The 20,008-nt window shown below is 44.9% G+C and overlaps 2 protein-coding genes across 3 annotated transcripts; both read right to left on the bottom strand.

Moving 5' to 3' along the window:
• Nucleotides 1–1,370: 1,370 nt before the first annotated feature.
• On the bottom strand, nt 1,371–16,337 carry baz1b (bromodomain adjacent to zinc finger domain, 1B). Of its 2 annotated transcripts, none has more exons than XM_072392637.1 (21): nt 15,534–16,337; nt 13,869–13,985; nt 12,887–13,031; nt 12,429–12,621; nt 12,119–12,240; nt 11,773–11,970; nt 11,499–11,687; nt 10,076–11,366; nt 9,786–9,947; nt 9,534–9,672; nt 9,118–9,281; nt 8,855–8,969; nt 8,672–8,770; nt 8,242–8,419; nt 7,680–7,865; nt 7,403–7,550; nt 6,614–6,761; nt 6,112–6,227; nt 5,244–5,380; nt 5,004–5,110; nt 1,371–4,222 (listed from the first exon to the last, which is right to left on the bottom strand). In XM_072392637.1, the coding sequence occupies exons 1-21, from the start codon at nt 15,650–15,652 to the stop codon at nt 3,544–3,546; spliced, it is 4,752 nt and encodes a 1,583-aa protein (XP_072248738.1). In that variant the 5' UTR covers nt 15,653–16,337; the 3' UTR covers nt 1,371–3,543. The 2 variants fall into 2 exon arrangements, with proteins under 2 accessions (XP_072248738.1, XP_072248737.1); XM_072392636.1 differs by having other exon boundaries at nt 10,076–11,396; nt 15,534–16,336.
• Nucleotides 16,338–17,076: 739 nt separating this feature from the next.
• bcl7bb (BAF chromatin remodeling complex subunit BCL7B b) lies at nt 17,077–18,960 on the bottom strand. Its single transcript, XM_072392635.1, has 6 exons — nt 18,786–18,960; nt 18,262–18,337; nt 18,082–18,169; nt 17,771–17,929; nt 17,506–17,609; nt 17,077–17,347 (listed from the first exon to the last, which is right to left on the bottom strand). Exons 1-6 carry the CDS (start codon nt 18,896–18,898, stop codon nt 17,276–17,278), a joined length of 612 nt encoding a protein of 203 aa, XP_072248736.1. The 5' UTR covers nt 18,899–18,960; the 3' UTR covers nt 17,077–17,275.
• Between the last annotated feature and the right edge of the window lie 1,048 nt (nt 18,961–20,008).

Genomic DNA, 20,008 nt, shown 5'->3' with positions numbered 1-20,008 from the left:
CGCCATGTCATCAGCATGGCTAAGAAAGTTCAGCGTGATGCCAGGCTATTAATAAGAGCCCCATCGAGACACGGCGAGGGACGCTTTCACTTTATTTACTTGCGCTTGAACTTTGTCTGGACCTTTTGGCCCCCCGTACCTGTGCAAGCAGCGATCTGCCCTCAGCAGGGAGAGCCGGGTGACTCGCGCGTGTTCCACTGTGCGGGATGGACCGTGCGAGGAGTGACGCGTTTCGCGCAGTTTGGAAAGAGACCGATAAGGACTCCCAGCTTCTACTATATCTCAACTGTATTCCGTTTCATTCGAGTAACCGACGGATTCGTCGGTGCTAAAGAGAGTCCTGAGAGAAAAGCGATCCACTTCTCAGGGTTCAGCAGAAGTTCATTCAAAGCGCGGAGGGTTCGTTTTGGTTTAAAGCACTGTTCGGGAAAACAGTTAAGCCGAGTTGAAACTGTGCCTGAGAATTAACAACAGCAGAGACTATGTGATTCCTCCTTAAGGCTTATGCTTCATTATGACATCAGTCTGCTTTTCAACTTTTCTCTTTTGGGAAGCTTATGGGACCTGCAGCCTTTTTCCTCTTTTAAAGCTCAAAGTGTAGCGAGTATTCATGTGTGGATTGATTTAATTGACCCAACTTAGTTCTACTGGATTTCACTGAAATGCAGGAAAGCCAATAAAAGTCAAGAAAGTGAAAGATCATTTAAGGTTTATGATAGCTGAATGCAGCTGAGGTCTTGTTTGAACTGCCACTAATCAAGAGCTGTTTCCACTGACTTTTCACATCTCTGACCTTTACTCTGATCCATCTTAGCCTCTACACCTGTTGCCAAATTACAGATGGCTCACAGGCTGTCACCACCTCACTACGAGATATTTCATAAGGTCTTGCAGTCCTCCTCGCACTCTCCTCTCCCCCATATATCACAGCTGGCATCTACTACCTGAGAAGACACATGAAACGGGGTCAGGCTGCCCTCACCCTGGAGTTTTTCCTTCCGCCTCGTCCACAACTAGTTCAGATGCCACCCTAAGTCAAGGTGGGATCTGAACGATACGTTTTCGTGACAGAACTGCTCGTTCTCCTGCGGATGAGTGATTCCATCATTTACTGTAGATCAGCTTTGGCTTCAACACGTCACGTTTGAGAGCAACAACACAGTGGCTCTGAGTAAAGAGGCGACACCAGAGAGAGGCCCGACCGTTTGATGTTTTATTAAAAAGTAAAGACATAAGTCAGTCATCAAGGCCAGGCCGCTTTCCTCCCTTTTTATGGTCTCGTCAAGGATTACAGATGGCAGTGATTTCTGACCCGGGGTGGGGGTGGGGCACTCATCAACTCAGCACAAATAAATCAGGGAGAACTGGAATATTTGTCCATAGCCTTTATTGGAAATTCTTTACATGTAAGTCCTCCGAACCTGCCCAAACCCAGCTTTAGACTATAAATATATATATAAAAAAGGAAGTGTAAAAGAATTTTGCAGTTCCTCCAATAATAAAGAAAGCATTTACAGTCGGATCTCACTTGGAGAAGGGCAGTCACCTTTTGCTTGTTTGTTAAGAAGTCAAACGATTAGACCAGCGATTTCCAACGATGGTTTGCCATGTCGGGAATAAAGCCAAATTTCAATCAAATACAACGGACTGGGTAAAAATAATTAGTGGCCAAATGGGAAACGGGAAAGTCTGGTTGATAACAGCACAAGTAAAACACAAGCAAACAGCACAGCACAGTACAGACAGAAGAGGGCAACCCAACCACTGCCTTATCAGTATACACAAATATATATATATACACCCACAATGCTGGCAACCTCGCCCTAATAGAACTTCTCCACATTCGAGATGGAGTTCTTCCATTTAGTGGCTATTGTGTTTACTATAAAAATGAGTCTGCAGAAGTTCCTACAAAACACCAGCACTGTGAAGGCTCCCCTGCCCTTTGAAACCCAGCGAGAGCACAAAGCAGTGAGTCAGATGTTAGAGCCCAGCCAGCAGCGCTGTGACTGGATGCATCTGAACCATCAGGCTCTCAAAGAGCAGGGATAGGGCGCCACCAGGTGACCGAACCAGGATAGCGTGCTGGAAAGCCTTCAAATTCCTCTGAGGAGCTGCTTAGCCCACGCGTTCGCATCCCTAAATCCATTGAACTGAACGACAGAGATATTACGTTGGTTACAAAATGTACAAGTGCCGATTTCTGCTCCGAGCGCGGCGAGGAAAACAACTCGGACGCGTTCTCCGGGCGGACTGGGAGAGAGCCCTGGTTCAACCTTGCAATTTACTGGATGCGATTACGATCCAACAAGTTATCATTTACAATACCAAATAAAATGTGCAAAAAATATCAAATATTCAAAAATGCCCATTTTTCTTAACAAAACATCACATTGGTTGTTTTAAACACTGTTTACAAATGTTTATGCACATAATCTTAAAAGTATGGTCCTGCAGCTGCTGGCATAATAGGTACACTTTACATAGGAGTGCAAACTGGTGGTTCAGTTGAGGTACCGGGTGTTTTAAAGTGGCAGGGCACTACGGAGGAGGAGGAGGAGGAGGAGGAGGAAGAGGCCACGCAGCTCTACGAGCAAAGACGAGACTCCGAGTCAGGTTCCTGAAAACGTCCCGGCGCCGCGAGCTGCGCTCAAACACATTTTTAGTCGTTTTAAATCAATGTCATGATGTAACCAAGTGTGATCGAAGGGTTTCAATGTAGTTATTCACCACGACTTCGATCGTGGGTTTGGGGAAAGAAGGAGGAGACGAGAAAAAGAAAAAAAAAAGAAAAGCTACAGCTAGTTTAAAAAAAAAAAAAAAGAAAAAAAGGTAGGTTTGAAATAACCAAAAAGGTAAGCTTGGTGACTAGATGCTTTGTTAAAAAGGGCAATTTACAGGTGAGGTGACAGCCATCGGCAATGTTTTTAAGCACAAAAAAAAAAGGGGGGGGGGGGGGGGTTAGGTACATGTGGACCATCTCGTGTAGTGAGTTAAAAACACCGGAACATTTAACAGATGCCTGTGGGAGACACATCTGGCAGCTGAAAAATACCCCCGAGGTGGTGGTTTTACCATCTGTGACTAAACCTCGTTACACTGCACTGATGTTCAGAGCGAGGAACTTTAAACGGACAGCAGTGAAGCCAAGTGATACTCGTGTGCGAGGATGCCGACTTGGAATAGAAATTTTTAAATCAAAAGAGTCGTAAAAAGCTAAAGAGGATCAACGCCATCATTGTAAATATCAAATTTTTCCTCGGCTGATAAAGACTTAACAAAGAAACAAAAACATATTACCAATATTTAAACAGGTTACAAATATAAATTGGTTTTCTTCTCTTTGTTTTCAAAATATGAACAAATTCAACAACACAAAACAGAAAAGGATGCAGAGTCCTTCTGAGGAGTCGGTGGTGCTGGCTGTGGGGGGAGGAGGAGGGGGAGGAGAGGAGGAGGAGGGTGTGTGGTCACTTTTCAGGGGAGCGGGACAGATGTTTTAAAGCAAATAAAGAGATGAAAAACAAAGCAGCACCCTGGATTTCACGAGCGTTTCTGCCTCTTGGAATGTCGCTGCTGGCTGGATCGCTCCTCGTCGCTGCTCGCCCCGTCGGTGTCGCCCCGACCCCCCCGCTGACGAGTTCTTCGTGCGTCCCGCTCGTCATCGCTATCCTGCTCCCTGTAATCTTTCCTGCCTGAGGTGGCAGAGGTCCTCTTACTTCTTCTCCTGCCATCGTCATCCTCTTCGTCGTCATCGTCATCATCTTCCTCCTCCTCATCCTCGCTTTCGCTCTCCTCATTCTTCTGTCTCCGAGTATTTCTGGTTTTCCTCCCGTCTGACTTGCCATTCTGCATCTTCTTCTTGGGCTCCTCTTCCTGTTCTTCATCTTCCTGTTCTTCATCTTCCTCCTCCTCCTCCTCAGAAGTGGCTTGGGCTTGGCTGACGCGTTTGCGAGAGCGCCGGCGGAGGTAGCTGAGGCCAGGCAGCAGCTTCTGAAGCAGCTCTGTCAACGTCTGCTCTGTCTTGACCATACAGGAGAGCACCGTGCTGCCCTGCTGGTTGTACTCCTCTGCATTGGCGAAGACCAGCTTCATGTCCTCCAGGAAGTCCTGGGCGTGGCGGTATGAACCCTGGCTGAACTTGCCCAGCATCGTCTGGAAATCCATGGGTTGGGAGATGATGTCCAGATAGTCTTCTGCCTCCTCTGGGGAAACCGGCTCCCTGAAGGGGGGCAAAGCATGCAGGTATTAGTGATATTTCATTCATTGGCTTCACAGTAACACATCCCTCTCAACACCTAATTCTCAGGAACACCAAAAACAACAAAAGAAAAAAAAAAAAAGCTTCATATCCCTTTTCTGGCACATTTGATCAGATTCTTGAACAACTTAAGTTCAGGGTTCATTTAACCTGCCAGGGTTCCCATCAGTTTTTTGCATGAACATTACATTAACCTAACATGCATGTTTTTGAACGGTGGGAGGAAGCCGGAGTACCCGGAGGGGTCCAAAGTTAATTTAGCAAAACAGCAACATGGCGTCTTCCCACAGGGTTGTGCAATGGTGCGTCTTTTTCCTCTCTCTTTGCTTTAGAACGTGATGATGAAAGCACTACACAAAAGTACATGCTGACCGGACACCTGCCAAAGTACCCAAAAAAAACCTTTGTGGTATTCCTGCTTTAGTTGGTCTCCAACACAACAATTTGCCATGACAACACAAACACACGGAAACACACATATACCGTCTCAAAGGGTGAAAACAGCACCGGCGAGGTTTTGGCTGTGGCTGTCATGGCTTAATTCTTGCCAGACAACATACCGAGTCTCGTTTTCACATTGTGTGAAAATGTCATCCTCGGGGGAACCCACTCCAGCAGGATCTACTACTTGCTGGGTTTTCAGAACTTTGGCAGATGTTAGCGTTACAAACAGTCGATACCCACGTCGTTGGGTAGCTCCACCTCTCCGTAAGAGTGAAACCCGATGACATTTTTTGCTCACCTGAAAGGCCAGCTGTAGCGGAACTTCATCAGTTTCTTGAGGATTTCCTCACACCTCTCCAGCTCCAGCACCTGCCTGCGAACGCCAGTTTGGGAACTTTGTCGCACCTGCAGAAACGAGCAACAGCAACCGTTAGGAACCAAATGTTGATGACAAACATCTGCAGAGCCCTGGGATATAATGCAGTTTCTGCCAAATGTATTTACCCGCCCCCATTCTTAAATGAATGGGATTTCTTACCAGTTCCTCGATGTCTGCTGGGCTGTTGGGACCCGTCCTCTGCTTGCTCTGACTGCTGGAGGAGGTCGGCTTCTTGGATTTGCTCTTGGAGCTTTTCTGGCGCGATGAGGACTGCTTCGTTTTTTTCCTTGGTCTCACTGTAAAGCAAGAATGAAGTGATGAGGACCACATAAAGACTAGAAGACATCAGCTTCTACACAGGCCAATGCTGGTAAAGAAGACCTAAACATTAGCTCAACCGATGCCCAGTTGCATTGTGGATATTTTAGGGTGCACAGATCCAAGTCTACATCCCGATGGTTTAAGTGCTCGGCTGTAGCCGAAGTGCACATTAGAAATGACAAAAATAATCAGCTCATAGGTGCACCAACGTCCTCCCATGAACTGATGTGCTGAATTTCTTTATTGTTCAATTTGACCAGCAGGCCAGAGCTGACAGGGGGGGATCATCCTGCCACATACCCTCAGTTAAGCCAGAGTGAGACATTCAAAGCAAGGTTCAGACCTGACCTGAGCTACATGGCAACACACAGACAATAGAGACAGAAAGAAAACATGGGCTGAAATCCCCCCCCTCAGCATTCCTCTCATTCCATTTGCACCAAAGATCCCTTTAACCAAAACCAACAGATCTGCTTTTAGATGACTCCCCCCTCCTTACTGTATTCTTTGTCTCACGCCATAGTTTGTAATAATGTGAAACGCAGCACACCGACGACATGCATTCCAATACCGAGCCGGCACGTGTTAAAGAGTTACAGACAACCTGGCCGGGCCCAGACTTTTTGAGCCGAGCGGTTACACGGACAGAGGAACTTTGTGTCATCGGGTGGGTGACGGCGAGTTGGTTTGATTTGAAGATACTCACAGCTGTGCCCCATGGCTTTGTAGTCATTCTCCTCCTCATCCTCTTCATCCTCCTCGGAGTCTTCCTCTTCAGACTCCTCCTCGCTCTCTTCTTCATCTGTGTCTTGGTTATAGTTCCTGCAGGTGAAAAGTTCAAAACTTTTTATACGACTTACAAAGAAAAAAGAAAAAAAAAAGTGAGACAGAACAAAAGCAAACAAGTGAGGTAAAACATAAAGAATGGTTTTAATGGTTCTGCTTGCCTGTGTGTGGGGTATCTGACCAACAAAAGTTATTTCCTATGAAGCGCACCGTTTTCTTCTCAGTTGTTATGGCGACAGGACCCTAACTAATCTTAATGCAGTGTGAACATATTACAGTGTAATGTGTACACGCAGATAATTTGGTTTAACCTCTAAACCAAACAACAGCGCCTGTAACATGTTAACCGAAGTGCTACTTCCAGACTTCTGACTGAGTAATCAACAGCTCATATGGAAAATGTGGAAGAGGCCGGCAGTTACCTTGAACGGGAGCCACGTCTGGCCACGGTGGGCTGGCAGGCCGGGCACAGCCACTCTCCAGCTGGAATGCGGTACAGAGCCGGTCGCAGGCAGAATAAATGGAAGGCCTTGTTGCACTCATCACAGAGGATGAGTTTCTCATCATCACCTTGAAGAGATAAGAACAAACTGTAAGACTGAGAAAGAGTTCCTCTATTTTTAAGCCAAGTTTTATCTCGAAATGATGTGGTATTCCCACATTTTTCTTCCGAAATCCTCTCGATTTTTCAGGTCTTCACTCCCTGAAAGGACCCACGCATCTCCAATGCATTTTCCTTGTGTCCAACTTTCTGTTCTCTTATCACTACAGGTTCACCTGCAGGCTGGCGGAGCGGTTGACGCTGTATGTAGACCTGTCTGACACAACTAGTCTGTTCTGCTCTGAGCTTCATGCTGCTGCAGCCCTGTCTGGATCTGGTCCTAGACTCCATCAGCCTCAGCACAGACGAGTTCTGCCCGAGCACTGAACAGGGAGTGGAAAGTCGTTTGGGTAGAGCATCACTGACCGGTCTACGATTGGCCAAGTTTTAATGCAGATAACACAGTAATTCAGCAAATTTGGTACCGGGAAGAAAAGAAAAAAAAAAAAAGCCTATTTCTGCCTGTCACTGGCTGTGTTGAGGTCTCAGACCCCCTTAGTTTATGAACTGCATGGAATTACAGTCAGAGAACAGAAACCTAAGTGACAACGCAGAGCTTCCCGTGTTCGTCAGTGTACACTCAAAGCTAACAGCGGGGGACATTTCTCACCTTTCCTGCGACACACTTTGCAGCGAGCATTCTCAGCAGACATGTCCCACTTTATGCACGCATCCAACATTCCCAGCAGCACGTGCATGCGGGAAAAGGTCTGAGCTTCCCTGATAGCCGTCTTCCACTTCTCCACCGCTGTCGCTACCTAATGGGAAAGGTTGAGCATTGCACATTTATTTACTTGGCTTTCACTTGATAATGTAGGTGGGTTAGTTTTTTTCTTCTGCTCTTTTTTAAAATATCTTTTTGATGGGAATGATCTCTGGTCTCTTACCCTGGCCTCCTCTGCCAGTCTCTTCTCCTCATCCACCTCTTCAGCCTTGCTGCTTTCCTCGCCTCCCTGCTTTTTCTTCTTTTTCTGCTTAGGGGCCATGAACCCCTGCAGGAACTTCTTGATTACACAGGCCTGAATAGTGATGACGCACTCACCAAAGTCTTTCAAGCTCTCCATGTCTTTCAACTGAAAGATGAAGATGAAGATATGACTTAGACATATGACAAGAGGCTCTAACAATCAGTGGTGCTGGATAATAAAGCGTCTGCTTCACAAAAACAACTAAAACGGATCAATTTTAAAGTCTTTGTAGGTTTTAATAGTTTGTAACGCAGTTAAACACTTTTGGGATACGTGCAAAAACAAATCGGCCATTAAATTTCCTCAGATTCTTCCAAACCAACTACTTAGTAATATACATAATCTAAATGCAGCAATTTTTCCAGCCGGTTTAATGTTTTATCCTGACAGGTATGAATATCTATGAGGTGAAAGAAGGTTGTGAAAAATTAGACAGTCCTGAGTGAACATAAGTGTTGAAATAGAGTGAAGTCAGACTCACCTGATCCTCAATGTCTATGTTGTCATCAAGGTATCCCAGGCCTCCTTTCTGGAGTCTTGAGGCGATTTCCTGGATGTCACTACGCATGAATTTGAGCAGCTCTGCGTAGCCATCACAGGTCCTGAGGCCCAGTTTGCTCTTACGGGCCAAATGGATGGAGTGTAGGATGTCCTGATACCTGAAACAGCGAAATTTCAAATTCAGCTTCATGTTTAATTTGTCCCTGCAGTTTCCCTGTGCATTATAATCTAAAGCTTTCTAAACAGCCGAGTAGGTTTGCTGTTGGTTTCCAGATAAAAGGTTCCAGAAAGCAAAACTCTAAACAGCGTTTTGCAACATCCCTCCAAGAGACTGCGATAAGCTGATAAAGTCACAGGAATAGATGCCTGTATGCTAAAGTAATTATCTCCTATAATAAGAGGCCATTCACCTGCTCTGGATCTTTGCCTTCAGTTCACTTTCTCTGACCCCCTGAGAATGAAGACTTTCCACCAGCTCGTCCAGCTCAGTTGAGTTGTCAACAACAAACCTGGATTCAAAAAGCAGGGAAGTTAGAAAGCTGAAAAGAGCGAGTTAGAAACGAGGACAAAACAGACGAGACGCAGGCTCTCACCAAAGGTTCTGTCCCTGCTTGGGAACAGTAGTTTCAATACAGATATCTGGTGCTGCTCCCTGCTGGGCTCCTTCACTCACAGCACCGTCTATACTCCCATCATCCTTTTCAGCTCCTTCAACATAAGCGAAATGATAGTTTCAAAAATCCATGTGTGTTTTAGAAATAGAACACACCGTGACTTTACGAGTTCAAACTCTCCACTTTTAAAAGAAATCCCCTGAATGTTTCTAGCATTATGTAGAGAACTGACTCTACTGTACCTTGTGAATCGGGAGCAGCGGCAGCCTCAACTTCCTCCTCTTCCTCCACCTCAGGCTCCGTCGGCTTCTCCTCAGGTGGAGGAGTGAAGCTGTAGTCGATGCTCTCGTGGACCCAGCCTTTCTCGATGTACAGACCAGGAACCACGTCAGAGAAAACCCAGTATCTTCAAAAAACAAAAAAACACCATGGTTAGGGTTACTAATAGACTTAGAAGTTCTTACATTTGTTTTACATACACTGAGGAGCCCGAAGTATTTAATTCAAACATATATTGAGCCAATGTCTGAGAACATTGATAAAAGACAGCTACAGAGAAAGACTTTTGTTTACAATCTGCTTCTTTCCCACCGAACATGTTTGTGTTTGTATCCTATGCAATATATAACACGATGCGACATGCGCGTGCAATACCAACCTGTTATGATTTCTGTCTGTACCGAGCTGACTCCGGCGCATCACAAGTCTGGCTTTGGTTATTCCATCCTGAAAGGCTCGCTCTGCGGCAGCTCTCTGTCTCCGCATCCGTTCCTCCTCTGCCTCCTTCTCCATCCGCTCTGGAGAAGAACAACACCATTGCCATTACGCATCTCGAGTGAATAATAATGACGATCGTTTTGCATTTTTCACAGAAAGCCCATTTTGGAGCGGCTAAACCGCTGCAGTTTACCTTTGTTCTGTCTGTCCAGCTCCTCCTTCTCCTTCTTGGCCTGCATAGCCATCAGCCGCCGGCTCTTCACTGAACTGATCATATCCTCAGGCTCCGGCTCTGGCTCCACTTTGACTTCTTTCTTGTTCTCCTTCTTAGCACCCCCCTCTTTTTTCTTCTCACCTTTGAGCCCAGAAAATGCAGACATTGCTTTATTAAGTTATTGCTCTATGGAAAGGAGGAGGTGAACACCGTAGAATCTACATGACTTACAAATCAAACACAGGGAAACCCCGAATGAACCCGCCTACCTTTGCTCTCCATCTCCTTTCGCATTTTCCTCTCAGCCTTCTTGCGGTCATTGACCTCTTTCAGCATTGCCAGACGCTCCTTCCAAAGCTCGGCGGACCGTTGCTGCATTGCATCAACGTGGTCTTCCACTGAGTAAGTCATAAGGATACGGTGGCACAAAGCCACCAACAGGTTGACCTTGTCCTCGGAGCTCAGCTCAAACACTTCGAATGTTTCAAGCTTCTCCAGGAACTCGCTGGTCACCACGTCGTCGTAGCCGCCCACGGCCGCCATGTCCTCAGATCCCTGGGCGCTTTCCTCGCCGTGAGCGTCGCACGGTCGCAGGCACAACCGCGCCAGCTCCGACGCAGAGTACATAGTAAGAGGAATCTCAGATAAAGGCATGTCGAGCTCGCTGTAGCCTTCAGCCAGCTCATCCTGCAGCAGCGTCTGAAGCAGCACCACCAGCACACGGTTCAGGTAGAGGAAGCCGGACCGTTCCCCCGCCAGGGCCTCCATCAGAGCCACTGCTGTGATGGGATATTGGTCATTTGGCATTAGGAGCCCTGCATAGCAGTGAAGAAAGTCCACAACCATAGCAACACTGCCAAACAGGGTGTTGGGCAGCCCTTCAGGCATGTCCACAAGCTTGAATGTCGGCAGGGTCTTGCCACCTTCGATCTCTTGGTCCTCGTATCTGCGCGATTGTTCGCGGCGGACCAGCATCTCCTTCTCGCGTCTCTCCTTCGCCTTTTCCCTCAGCTTCTCTTTGAGTTCCTGACGCTTCTTCTTCATCTCCTCCTTCCTCTCCTCCTCACTCATGGCCGCCCATCGTTTCTTCTGCTCCAGAAGCTCCCAGCGTTTCTGTACCAGCTCTTTGAGCTCCTCTGGCAGGCGGCCGCGATCATCTGCAGACAAGGTTTTTGCAGCTTTGGAGATAAGGGAGGAGAGGGAGTTCTTCTTATCCTCTTTTCCCTTGTTCTCTTTATAGTAACGAAGGAGGTGGAGAGCCATAGGGTGCAGTGGTTTCCCAAGTTTAGGTGTGCCCAGGCTAGTACTGCGGGCTCTCTTCTTAGGACTCCCTGCAGGGGTGCCCTTAGCCAGATGTAGCAGAGTCATCTGCTTCATCTTTGGACTTTTAGCACCAGCTTTGCCATCTTTTTTGGAGGCTTTGAGAACATTGAGCTTTTTGTCGCTGCTCTTCCCACTTTTCTTTCCCTCTTTCTTGTCCCCCGTTTTCTTGCCAGATTTCGGAGTGGAGGGAGTCGAGCTTTTGCCGTCTCCTTTCTTAGGAGTCCCAGAATTCTTTACCTTGAGAGGAGAACCATTCATTTTTATTTTCTGAAATAAAGACACAAGAACCCATTGAGCAAAGCTTTAACCCCCCCACCACGATCATTTAATGTCACGTGAAAAACATAATGTGGAAATGAGCCGACTAACCTGCATGTGCCCCCAGATGGTGGGACTGAGGGGCATGCCGAGAGAATCCGTCTTCTTTTTCCCCTTCTTCTCTGCCTTCTCATTTCCCGAATCCTCTCCAGGGGTGTCAGCCGTCTTAAGCTTCTTGCTGGGTTTACCTTCAGGAGATGTCAAGCTCTTACGCTTTGAGGAGGGATTTTCTGCCAAAAACTTCAGACAAATAAAAGAAAAAGTGAGCCAGAAGGGACCAAACTTTAAAACTCTAAACATATAAAAGAGAATATAAGTGGATTACCTTGTGTGGATCGAGAAGAAAGTCGCTGAATTTGCTGGGTAGGTTAAACTTTTTCACCAGTTCATCTTCAACTACCCAAGGAGCACTTTCTCCTTTGCCCAGCCTCAGAGCGTTGTGCCTGATAAAGTAGCGCATAATCTCTTTGGTGGGAGGACGCTCCGTTCTATAAAGACTGTCTGCTGGGACATCGCAGATCACCTATGACAGAAGTCAAAAGGGAAATCAAAGTCAGTATTAACCTAACGACTATAAACCCTACACGGCATTTATAGACGGATGTTCCAGAAAAGGCTGTCAAGTATAATGAGTACACTGACTTATCTACCATTGAAGTGTATGAACAAACCTTATCCTCATTGATGAGCTTTACGTCGTACTTATGAGGAAGAAATTTGGGCATCACCCATCTCTTCTTTTCCTCTTTCATGGCAGTGGTGAGTTTCCTCGGAGAACGCCGTGCTCTGTCACCTGGAAGCGAGCAAATCGACATTTTAGAAAGGAAATGTTTAAGTAAAACGTAATCAGGTGAAATAAATCTGATCCAACCAAAACCAGCCTATCACAGGCCTGCTTAATCAAACATTAGCCAAGTGTCCTTGATATTAACCATCCTTAAAGATGACTGAACAACAAGTTCTCCACTGACTGGTACTTACTCAGACTCTCCCTCCTGTTCTCCTCGTCTCGGGGGGGAGGCTCTTTCCTCTGGTTCTCCTGGCTTGCGTTCTCCTTGTCGCTGGATGGGGAGTCACAGGCCCCCTCAAGCTTCTTCTCCCCCGACTCCCCTTCAGGGTTTTCCAAGGGATGAATCTTTACCACTTTCCCTCGCAAACTTTTATCCTTACCCACCTGAAGTGGAAAAGTCTTGTAAGTCTCACGTGTCAGAATAACAGGCCAGATATACTAAACCTTATGGCATTGAATGTTTACACATTTTAAAGAAACTGAAACCAACTGCCTCTTAAGAGGAACATTACTCATAAACAAAACATTTGTAAAGGGCTTTAAAGGAAATATCAACAGTGGCTATACATAGGACTGAAAAATACAACAGGCATCATAAGATGTTTGTCATAGAACAGACACGTTTAAACATTTCAGAAGTCAAACTAACCAGGAAGTCACACTCTTCATCCACAGCGTACTTTGTGAGGATTTCCACCCAGGCCATTTCAACCAGTTTGTCCAAAGACACCGTGTTGTGGTGCACCATCTCGAGGACTGGCTTCTCAAACCACTGGGGATACTCCTCCTGAAGCCTGCACACAGATTATGGGCAGTATAATTATGCATTGAGTAGTTTTAAAGTTGGAATCCCATCATTCTGTACTCCTGAGTTGAAATGGAACACTAATCACCGACACAGTTTTGGACTTCTGTGGAGTTGCTATCGTTGAGATCTGAGTATTAAACAACAGGGAAACAAAGGTCTGAGAGAGGCCAGCAGGGGGGAGTAAAATCTCCTGGCTGATATAATTAGACAGAGCTTAAACACAGCTTATGATCCTGAGTGACTTGAGCTTTGGGCGGCTGAACGCTGCCCCGCTCAGTCTAGGCTATGACATCTCCTTTGGGCCACACATACAATCTGATTCACCGTCCTCTTGCTGCAAGAACACAGACTTTTTTTTTTTTTGCCCTCTAAACACCAGTTTGGTGATAAGTGGACAAAGAGGGATCAGTCCCCCTTTTTTCTTTTTTTTTTCCCCACCCAAAGGTTTTCTCAGATCAGGATCAGAGAACTGAAACCACGGCACCGCAGATTCAAGGATGACTCAATCACACGGCCTCTGACTAGACTGAGAGGAGTGAAAGATTTACCCAATCATAACAGGTGACCTTCACTGGCAGAGTGTGGTTCTTTGTCTAAGTTATGCTAGAGACGATCCTCTTTATATAGCAGAGCTGATATAAATGGTAGGCAGTTATTAACACAGTAAGATTTAACTGGAATTCTGCTGGTTATCTGAAGGCAAAGTATTACCACCTACAAGCTTAACCTATGGACCCTACATTCATGCAACAGTCTTTGCAAAATCTATATAGACCAGAGACTGAAATCGTCATGGATCAGATTGATGGCTATTAATACTAACAGTTCTGTGACTTCTTGTTCCTCCTCCCATGCTTCCTTGTGAGTGAGCTGGAGGCTTCCGGTACTCTTGCATGTCCAGATGCGTTCACTATACCTCTGCAAGCGTGCCTCATACTCTCTGTAGAACATGTTGTCAAGGAAAGTACAGCATTCAGACTTAAACAGTCTCCCATTTAGACTATATGTACATCCCGCCATGGTTAAACATCTGAGTCATTTACGCTAGTAACGTAGTGATTCTCAAACTGAATGCCATACAGCCACAGGGAAGTGGTTAGCTAGAGAAAATAAGGCTGAACCATCAGAACTAATACAAGCAAAATAAATAACAGTGTTTGCTGATGTAACTACAGACCTTTCACTACAGTTCAACCCTTTTATTCATAGAACTTCTTAGGATTATCACTGACTGATAAAAATGGCCGGGTGTGTGGCAGGTTCATGAGGGAGGGCACACGAGAAAAAGTTTGAGAAAGACTGCGGTGACCACAGGACGTGGGAGACCCGTCATACAGCACACAAACTGGATGCTTCATCTCAAACAACGCCGGGGGAAAGTTTAGGCAGTTGGGTAAGAATACAAAATGGAAGATCAGCACTAAACATCTATTAAAAGGAGCAAAAGTTCTGTCTGAAAGCAGAAACACACACATATGAGTAGTTTCCAACATTTTACACAGGCACCCCTGATGATTTCTACACGGCTCAACAGTTCCCAAGTCACATTTGTGATGTGATTAGAGTTAGAAAAGTTACATGTGCAGGCTCAAGCAAATCAAACCAAACATCAAAATCATAAGGCATATACGTGCAAGTACACTGAACATCACATGAATGTCAAAAGACGAATCCTCATTTACAGCAGCTATATAACCTAGGGATTCACGATCACATCTCAGAGCACTTAACCCACAACTTAAATTGTGTCAAATTGAGCGGACACAATTGGCTACATAACCTTGCTGACAGCTACGGACCTCTGACGGTTGTTACACTTATAAACAACCAACAAACAAGCGGGTTTAGTTACACAACTATTACACTAGAGGCAGCCAATGAAGAATGGGGAAAAAAATAATAAAGCTGTAACAAAACACCGATCTGGTTTCAGCTACGGTTGTACTTTAGGATACAAACTGAGCTAAAGAGGGTTGTTTGCTAACACAAGCTAACTGAAGTCAGCGAGGCAGCCGCCTCAGTCTGTGGAGGCTATCGAGGAGCTATTGTGACATAATGGGATACATTACGTTAACAGCGTGCTAGCTAACCATGTTAGCATTAGGAGCTGACAGCGGATCCATAAAAGATGAAAGTGAAACACAATTCACATCTTAAAAAACAATGTATGTGCCTCCATGCCACTTAAAACCGCATATTTCTCACGAACTCGATAAATAGTCAACTAATAGCAACACTGAGCTGATTAGCAAAGCTGTGTAGATGTTAGCTAACCAGTCTGTCACTCAATGTAAACTGTGTGCATGCGGTGAAATAGTTAAGGGGGGGAAATGTCAGGTAATGTCAAATTCTTTAGCCAGCAAGTCAGTGCATAACGTGAAATTGTGTGACCATCAATTTAGACATACAAATTAATAAAACCTGACGCGTAGCATAACGGCTAGCTTGTTAAGTCAAATCAAAGCATCAACATCACGTTAAAGGATACTCTTTGTTCCTGAAGGCCTCCTTGGTGTGCTCGATGATGTAGACCTCCTCTCCCGGGCCTGGTGGCTCGGCTAACGGCTTAGCCAGTGGGTACGGTTTCCGGCCCAAAAGCGGTGCCATATCAAATCCAGAGATGGCACGATTGCCGGAGGTAAATTTGATTTTATTTTAACAGTAAACTAGTAAGATAAAACCGAATGATATGACCTTAGCATGTATCCAAGTGTCCGTAATACTTCTGCCGAGAGATAGCACGTCTCACGTTACCGCCGGCAGGCCCGGCACTCAACGTGTAGCAGCTAGCTCGTTAGCTAGCAGGTTGAACGCTATCTCGTTGCACAACAATAACAGTGCGCTTCTTGCCGCCGTCCTCATCCCACCATCCTAAGCTTCTCTTGCCGCGGTGTCATACTTGTTTTACAAAGTGTCTTAAGATGTAGAAGGTGTTACCGGAGTTGTGTCCCGAGATAGTTGAGAAACTTTTAGCTCCTTCAGATAAGCACGAAAGGATGCGAACCACACCGAAATCAAACTCGCGGCAACAACCAAAGCTCAGTTCAGCAGAGCTCTGACACTCCACAGTCCCAAACAAGTCTTTGCAATTTAGTCCTGTTCTGGTTTAAACTGTTGTCGCTGAATGTGCGTGCAATCGAAGTTACGTGTTAACAGACAACAGCATTCGTAAGTGTTACGAGAAGTAACCTGAATCAAACAAGAGGTTAATTCTCTGCCGAAATGGCGGGAGTTTCTAGTCCACCGGCACAATTCCGTAGAGCCTGAACACTCCGTTTCCCCGGCAGCAAGTGGCGCCGCAACCATGTCCCGCCCCCTCTTGTCGTTCATTGGCTACCACAGGGCAGTGCCCTGATCAAATTGCTCTCATTGGCCGTTATGACCTGTCTATTATCAATGTTGTTCAGGCCACGTTAAATAAACCACGCTCCCCTGGAACATAAATTAAGAGGTTATTTATTAATCAGCTAAAGCAAATAAAGTTCATCTGTAGCATTTAACCCAATAAAATAAAAATCTATGACAACGAATACAATTCGATGGGAACGAATCCAACCAATCCAATCATCTGTTAATAATCAAATTATTTTCTTAACTCACTGTCTGGGGTCCATTTTGAATAGGCCTGCTAAACAATAGATTACCCAATATACCAAGTAAAGCAGAGTGATGACGAAATATAATCCATTAATTAAAATTAAATGATAATTTATTGTGGTTTACAAAGAAACCTGTTGAAAAGATGGGCAAACTAACTATTTTAAAAATGTTTTATTCCAGAGTATGACAAACCAAAAGATTTGCTCCAGAAAGCGCATCATATTCAATACATAATGGCACACCTAAACATTAACCGGCATGAAGCTACGCCCAAAACATCTTTTCAAGATGACAAGTTAACCTTAAAAATAAAGAATGGAAACATGCAAAACTTTAACTTGGATAGGGAAGAAATCAGAAGCAGATGCCTTAAACGCAGACATTTACAAAATGTGAATGCAAATACTCATTATGGCTTTGTACATACAAAATTTCAAAAATCACTTAAAACAGCAAGACTGCAAAGACTCTAAAAATGCAGTTAATACATTTTTTTGTCATTAGCTGAAATGTAATGAGTGATGTCTGAGTAAATATATGAAGAGTAGCAGAATCATTCTGAAAGCTTTGCTTTACAGCAACCAAGGACAGGTAACATGTGCATTATCTTTACAAAACAGTATAAATAAGCTATCTCAGGGCGGCATTTTCCCCCGTGCAAATCCTCTTTAAAGGAGGCGCTCCCGATTCATCCAGTTCTTCCTGTTGGACGTAAAGGAAACAGATGAGGTGCTTAAATGCTTCAAAACAGTTTTAGCCATGAATAAATACAATTTTAGATCATGCAACAACTACTAGAAATATGAACTGTTTTGAACAAGGGAAATGTTTGTGGTCTCATTTAAGTAGTTAAAGTAAACCTGTGTGTCTGGAGCGCTCCGTCTGACAGCTCCTGCTGAAAGAGGGTCCTCCTTGATGAGCGTAGGTGGCTCGTCTGCGCCCTCCTGCCCCGAATGAACTGGCTCTGTATTAACAACGAGGCATGAAATGATGTACTCCTGAATTAAAACAGCCATTTGCAAACAGTCACACAGATCTTCAATACAGGATCCAACACTCCTTTAGAATTACAGGAGCGAGGATCAAAACGGAGTGACAGTGCGGTTCAGAGAGCCATCCACATACCATCCACACTCTCCTGACCGAGCATCGGTGGCTGAGAGTCTTCAGCTCGGAGGCTGTAGGTATGTGGAGGGCTGACCTGCTGCGAGCTGGAGGTGCTGCTGCTGTTGTCCATTTTTGGCTGATACACATCTGACAGAAAGCTCTGGTTGCTGTTTTCATCTTAAGAACAAAGGAGAGATTCAGGACATCAGGTGGCTGCTTGCACTCTTGCAGCAAGTTTTTTTTTCTTCTTCTTCTTTCGTATAAAACAACCATCATCAGGCACACAACTCCATCATTATGACTTTATCCAAAAGAGCCACAAACCCTACCAGTGAAATCCAGCAAAGAGTTGGTATTTTCTAGGACCACATCTTTCAAGCCCCTGACATCCCCACCAGTGGATTTGGAGCGATATATCTGAAGACAAAAAGAGGGGTGTGAAATTCATGAGGGGAATGCAGGCCAATGGGAGTATAAGACGGAGCAGTGTACATGTCAGATGTCCACACCTGCTTTGTTTCTGTTACTGGCACCCACTTGAATATGCGTAAAGATGTGTCTCCAACTGTCACCCATTTCTTCTCCCTGGGGATAACATTTATTTTATCAATATCAGAGAGGAGCTACATGTAGCACTCGCATCTGTATTCTTTTAGTGTTCATTCTCTCTTTGTCCATAACAGAGCAGATAGCTTTCAATGTGCTCACTCGCAGCATTCGCAGCTTATAAGTAATATGTGCACATCGTGACATTTCCTATGGTGTTCCTTGCAGACACTGTTATGAGACCGTGAAGACATTTCGCAGAATTACAGTCCGCCGCATGTGAAGCTATTGTAGCCATATTGACAGCTATCAGCGGAAAAACTCAACTAACCCCGCCCCTTCTGTCAAACGAGAGCGCTGGTTGGTCAGCAGCCCTGTCAATCTTCTAACTTTTCCGACTGAAGTTTGTTGAGCGACGCAGCAAGATATCAGGCAACGGTCCACTAACACATTTCCCTCCATATTGTCACCCACACAGCTTACGTACCATTTGCGCACCTTCTCGATGGCCGCGAGGACCTTTTTAATGTCGTCTTTAGCTCGACTTCGGGTCTCAGCGCGGCCTGACCGTCCCGACATCTTGATGCTGTTGTGATTCATCTACAGATGCATCTGAAAACTTCAAGACCAAGCCCCAATCCTCTCTCACGGTGGTAATCTCGCGAGACCTCCTCCTCTTCTTGGTTGAACTCCTTTTTTGGCTTCACCCTATTTTTTTACAGTATGCACCAGGAAGACAGGGTGAACATATTTGACATTTACAAGTAGCCTATCAGGTGAAAAATTGATTCGTCTAATCACCTGCTTCAGCTGATAGTTTAGGTTAAGACAATTATTTTTGCGAAACTAGTTGCCTGAAATGTTGTGCTTGACTACCAAAATGAGCCACTTCTCCAGCTGATTGTGCACATTTGTTAACATTTCCAGACCGAACATTACATAAGGCCAAGTTCAAAGTTCAACATTTTGTTGACATGCTAGAATCAATGGTCCACGCAGAAAGGATTTGGGATATTTCTTTTTGTCATGACAAAAAGCACCAGGTACTGTCGACATCGAGGGGAAAACTATAAATATAAGACTAGGAAAGTTCCATATATGTGTACTTAAATTCACCATTTAAGGGTGCAAATTTTAGCTAATGGAGATAAACATAAAATATCTTCAGCTGATCGCTCACTCCATATTAACTGACCAAATGCAAGTCACGTTTCAGCAATTTCCACAGTACACTGCCCTTTTATACCATTTTATGCCTATATAGAAAATAAATCTTCTGATTTTATTTATGATCACATATTAGATATACAAAATATAAAGGTCTGTCTGTCACATTGTCATAATTAGACTTTTTACTCTGATTGCGGCTCTTTTACCTCAGACATATCCCGTCTTGTTGTTGGTTTGACAATTTTGTCTGCTGAAACAAATAAAACAATCTAACTTTAATCCCAAATGAACTGGTTTTCTTTGCAAATATTTTATCTTTCATGTTTGAGTCTAAAAGTGGGTTTTGTCCATGTCTATTCCATGCGGCTTCCGCTGTAGTTCCCACATTTGACCGACAGAGGGCAGCGTTGAGTCATGCAGAGCGAGCAAATTTCTCCCGTAAATCAGAAACTGAGAGCAAAGGTTGGGAGTTGGTTACTTTGATTTATTGCCTTGATAGGAGCAATAATTTAAAACGAGTTATCCATTGCTTGCTTATGT

This window comes from Leuresthes tenuis, unplaced genomic scaffold, assembly GCF_036924035.1.
Source record: "Leuresthes tenuis unplaced genomic scaffold, fLeuTen1.0.hap1 SCAF_9, whole genome shotgun sequence".
Lineage (NCBI taxonomy): Eukaryota > Metazoa > Chordata > Actinopteri > Atheriniformes > Atherinopsidae > Leuresthes > Leuresthes tenuis.
This window is presented reverse-complemented; position numbering and strand designations above follow the sequence as displayed.

Bases quoted from the DNA above. Each gene is read 5' to 3' on its own strand.
- baz1b (XM_072392636.1), bottom strand. From the start codon at position 15,652: ATGGCACCGCTTTTGGGCCGGAAACCGTACCCACTGGCTAAGCCGTTA. The intron at 9,673-9,785 runs GTAAACTGCAGC...GTTCTTCTCCAG, and splicing joins GCTGGACAGACAGAACAAAG to AGCGGATGGAGAAGGAGGCA. The intron at 4,223-5,003 runs GTGAGCAAAAAA...GCCCCCCTTCAG, and splicing joins CGCTACAGCTGGCCTTTCAG to GGAGCCGGTTTCCCCAGAGG.
- bcl7bb (XM_072392635.1), bottom strand. From the start codon at position 18,898: ATGAATCACAACAGCATCAAGATGTCGGGACGGTCAGGCCGCGCTGAG. The intron at 18,338-18,785 runs GTACGTAAGCTG...TGTTATCCCCAG, and splicing joins ATCGAGAAGGTGCGCAAATG to GGAGAAGAAATGGGTGACAG. The intron at 17,930-18,081 runs GTAGGGTTTGTG...TTTGTTCTTAAG, and splicing joins CTCTTTGCTGGATTTCACTG to ATGAAAACAGCAACCAGAGC.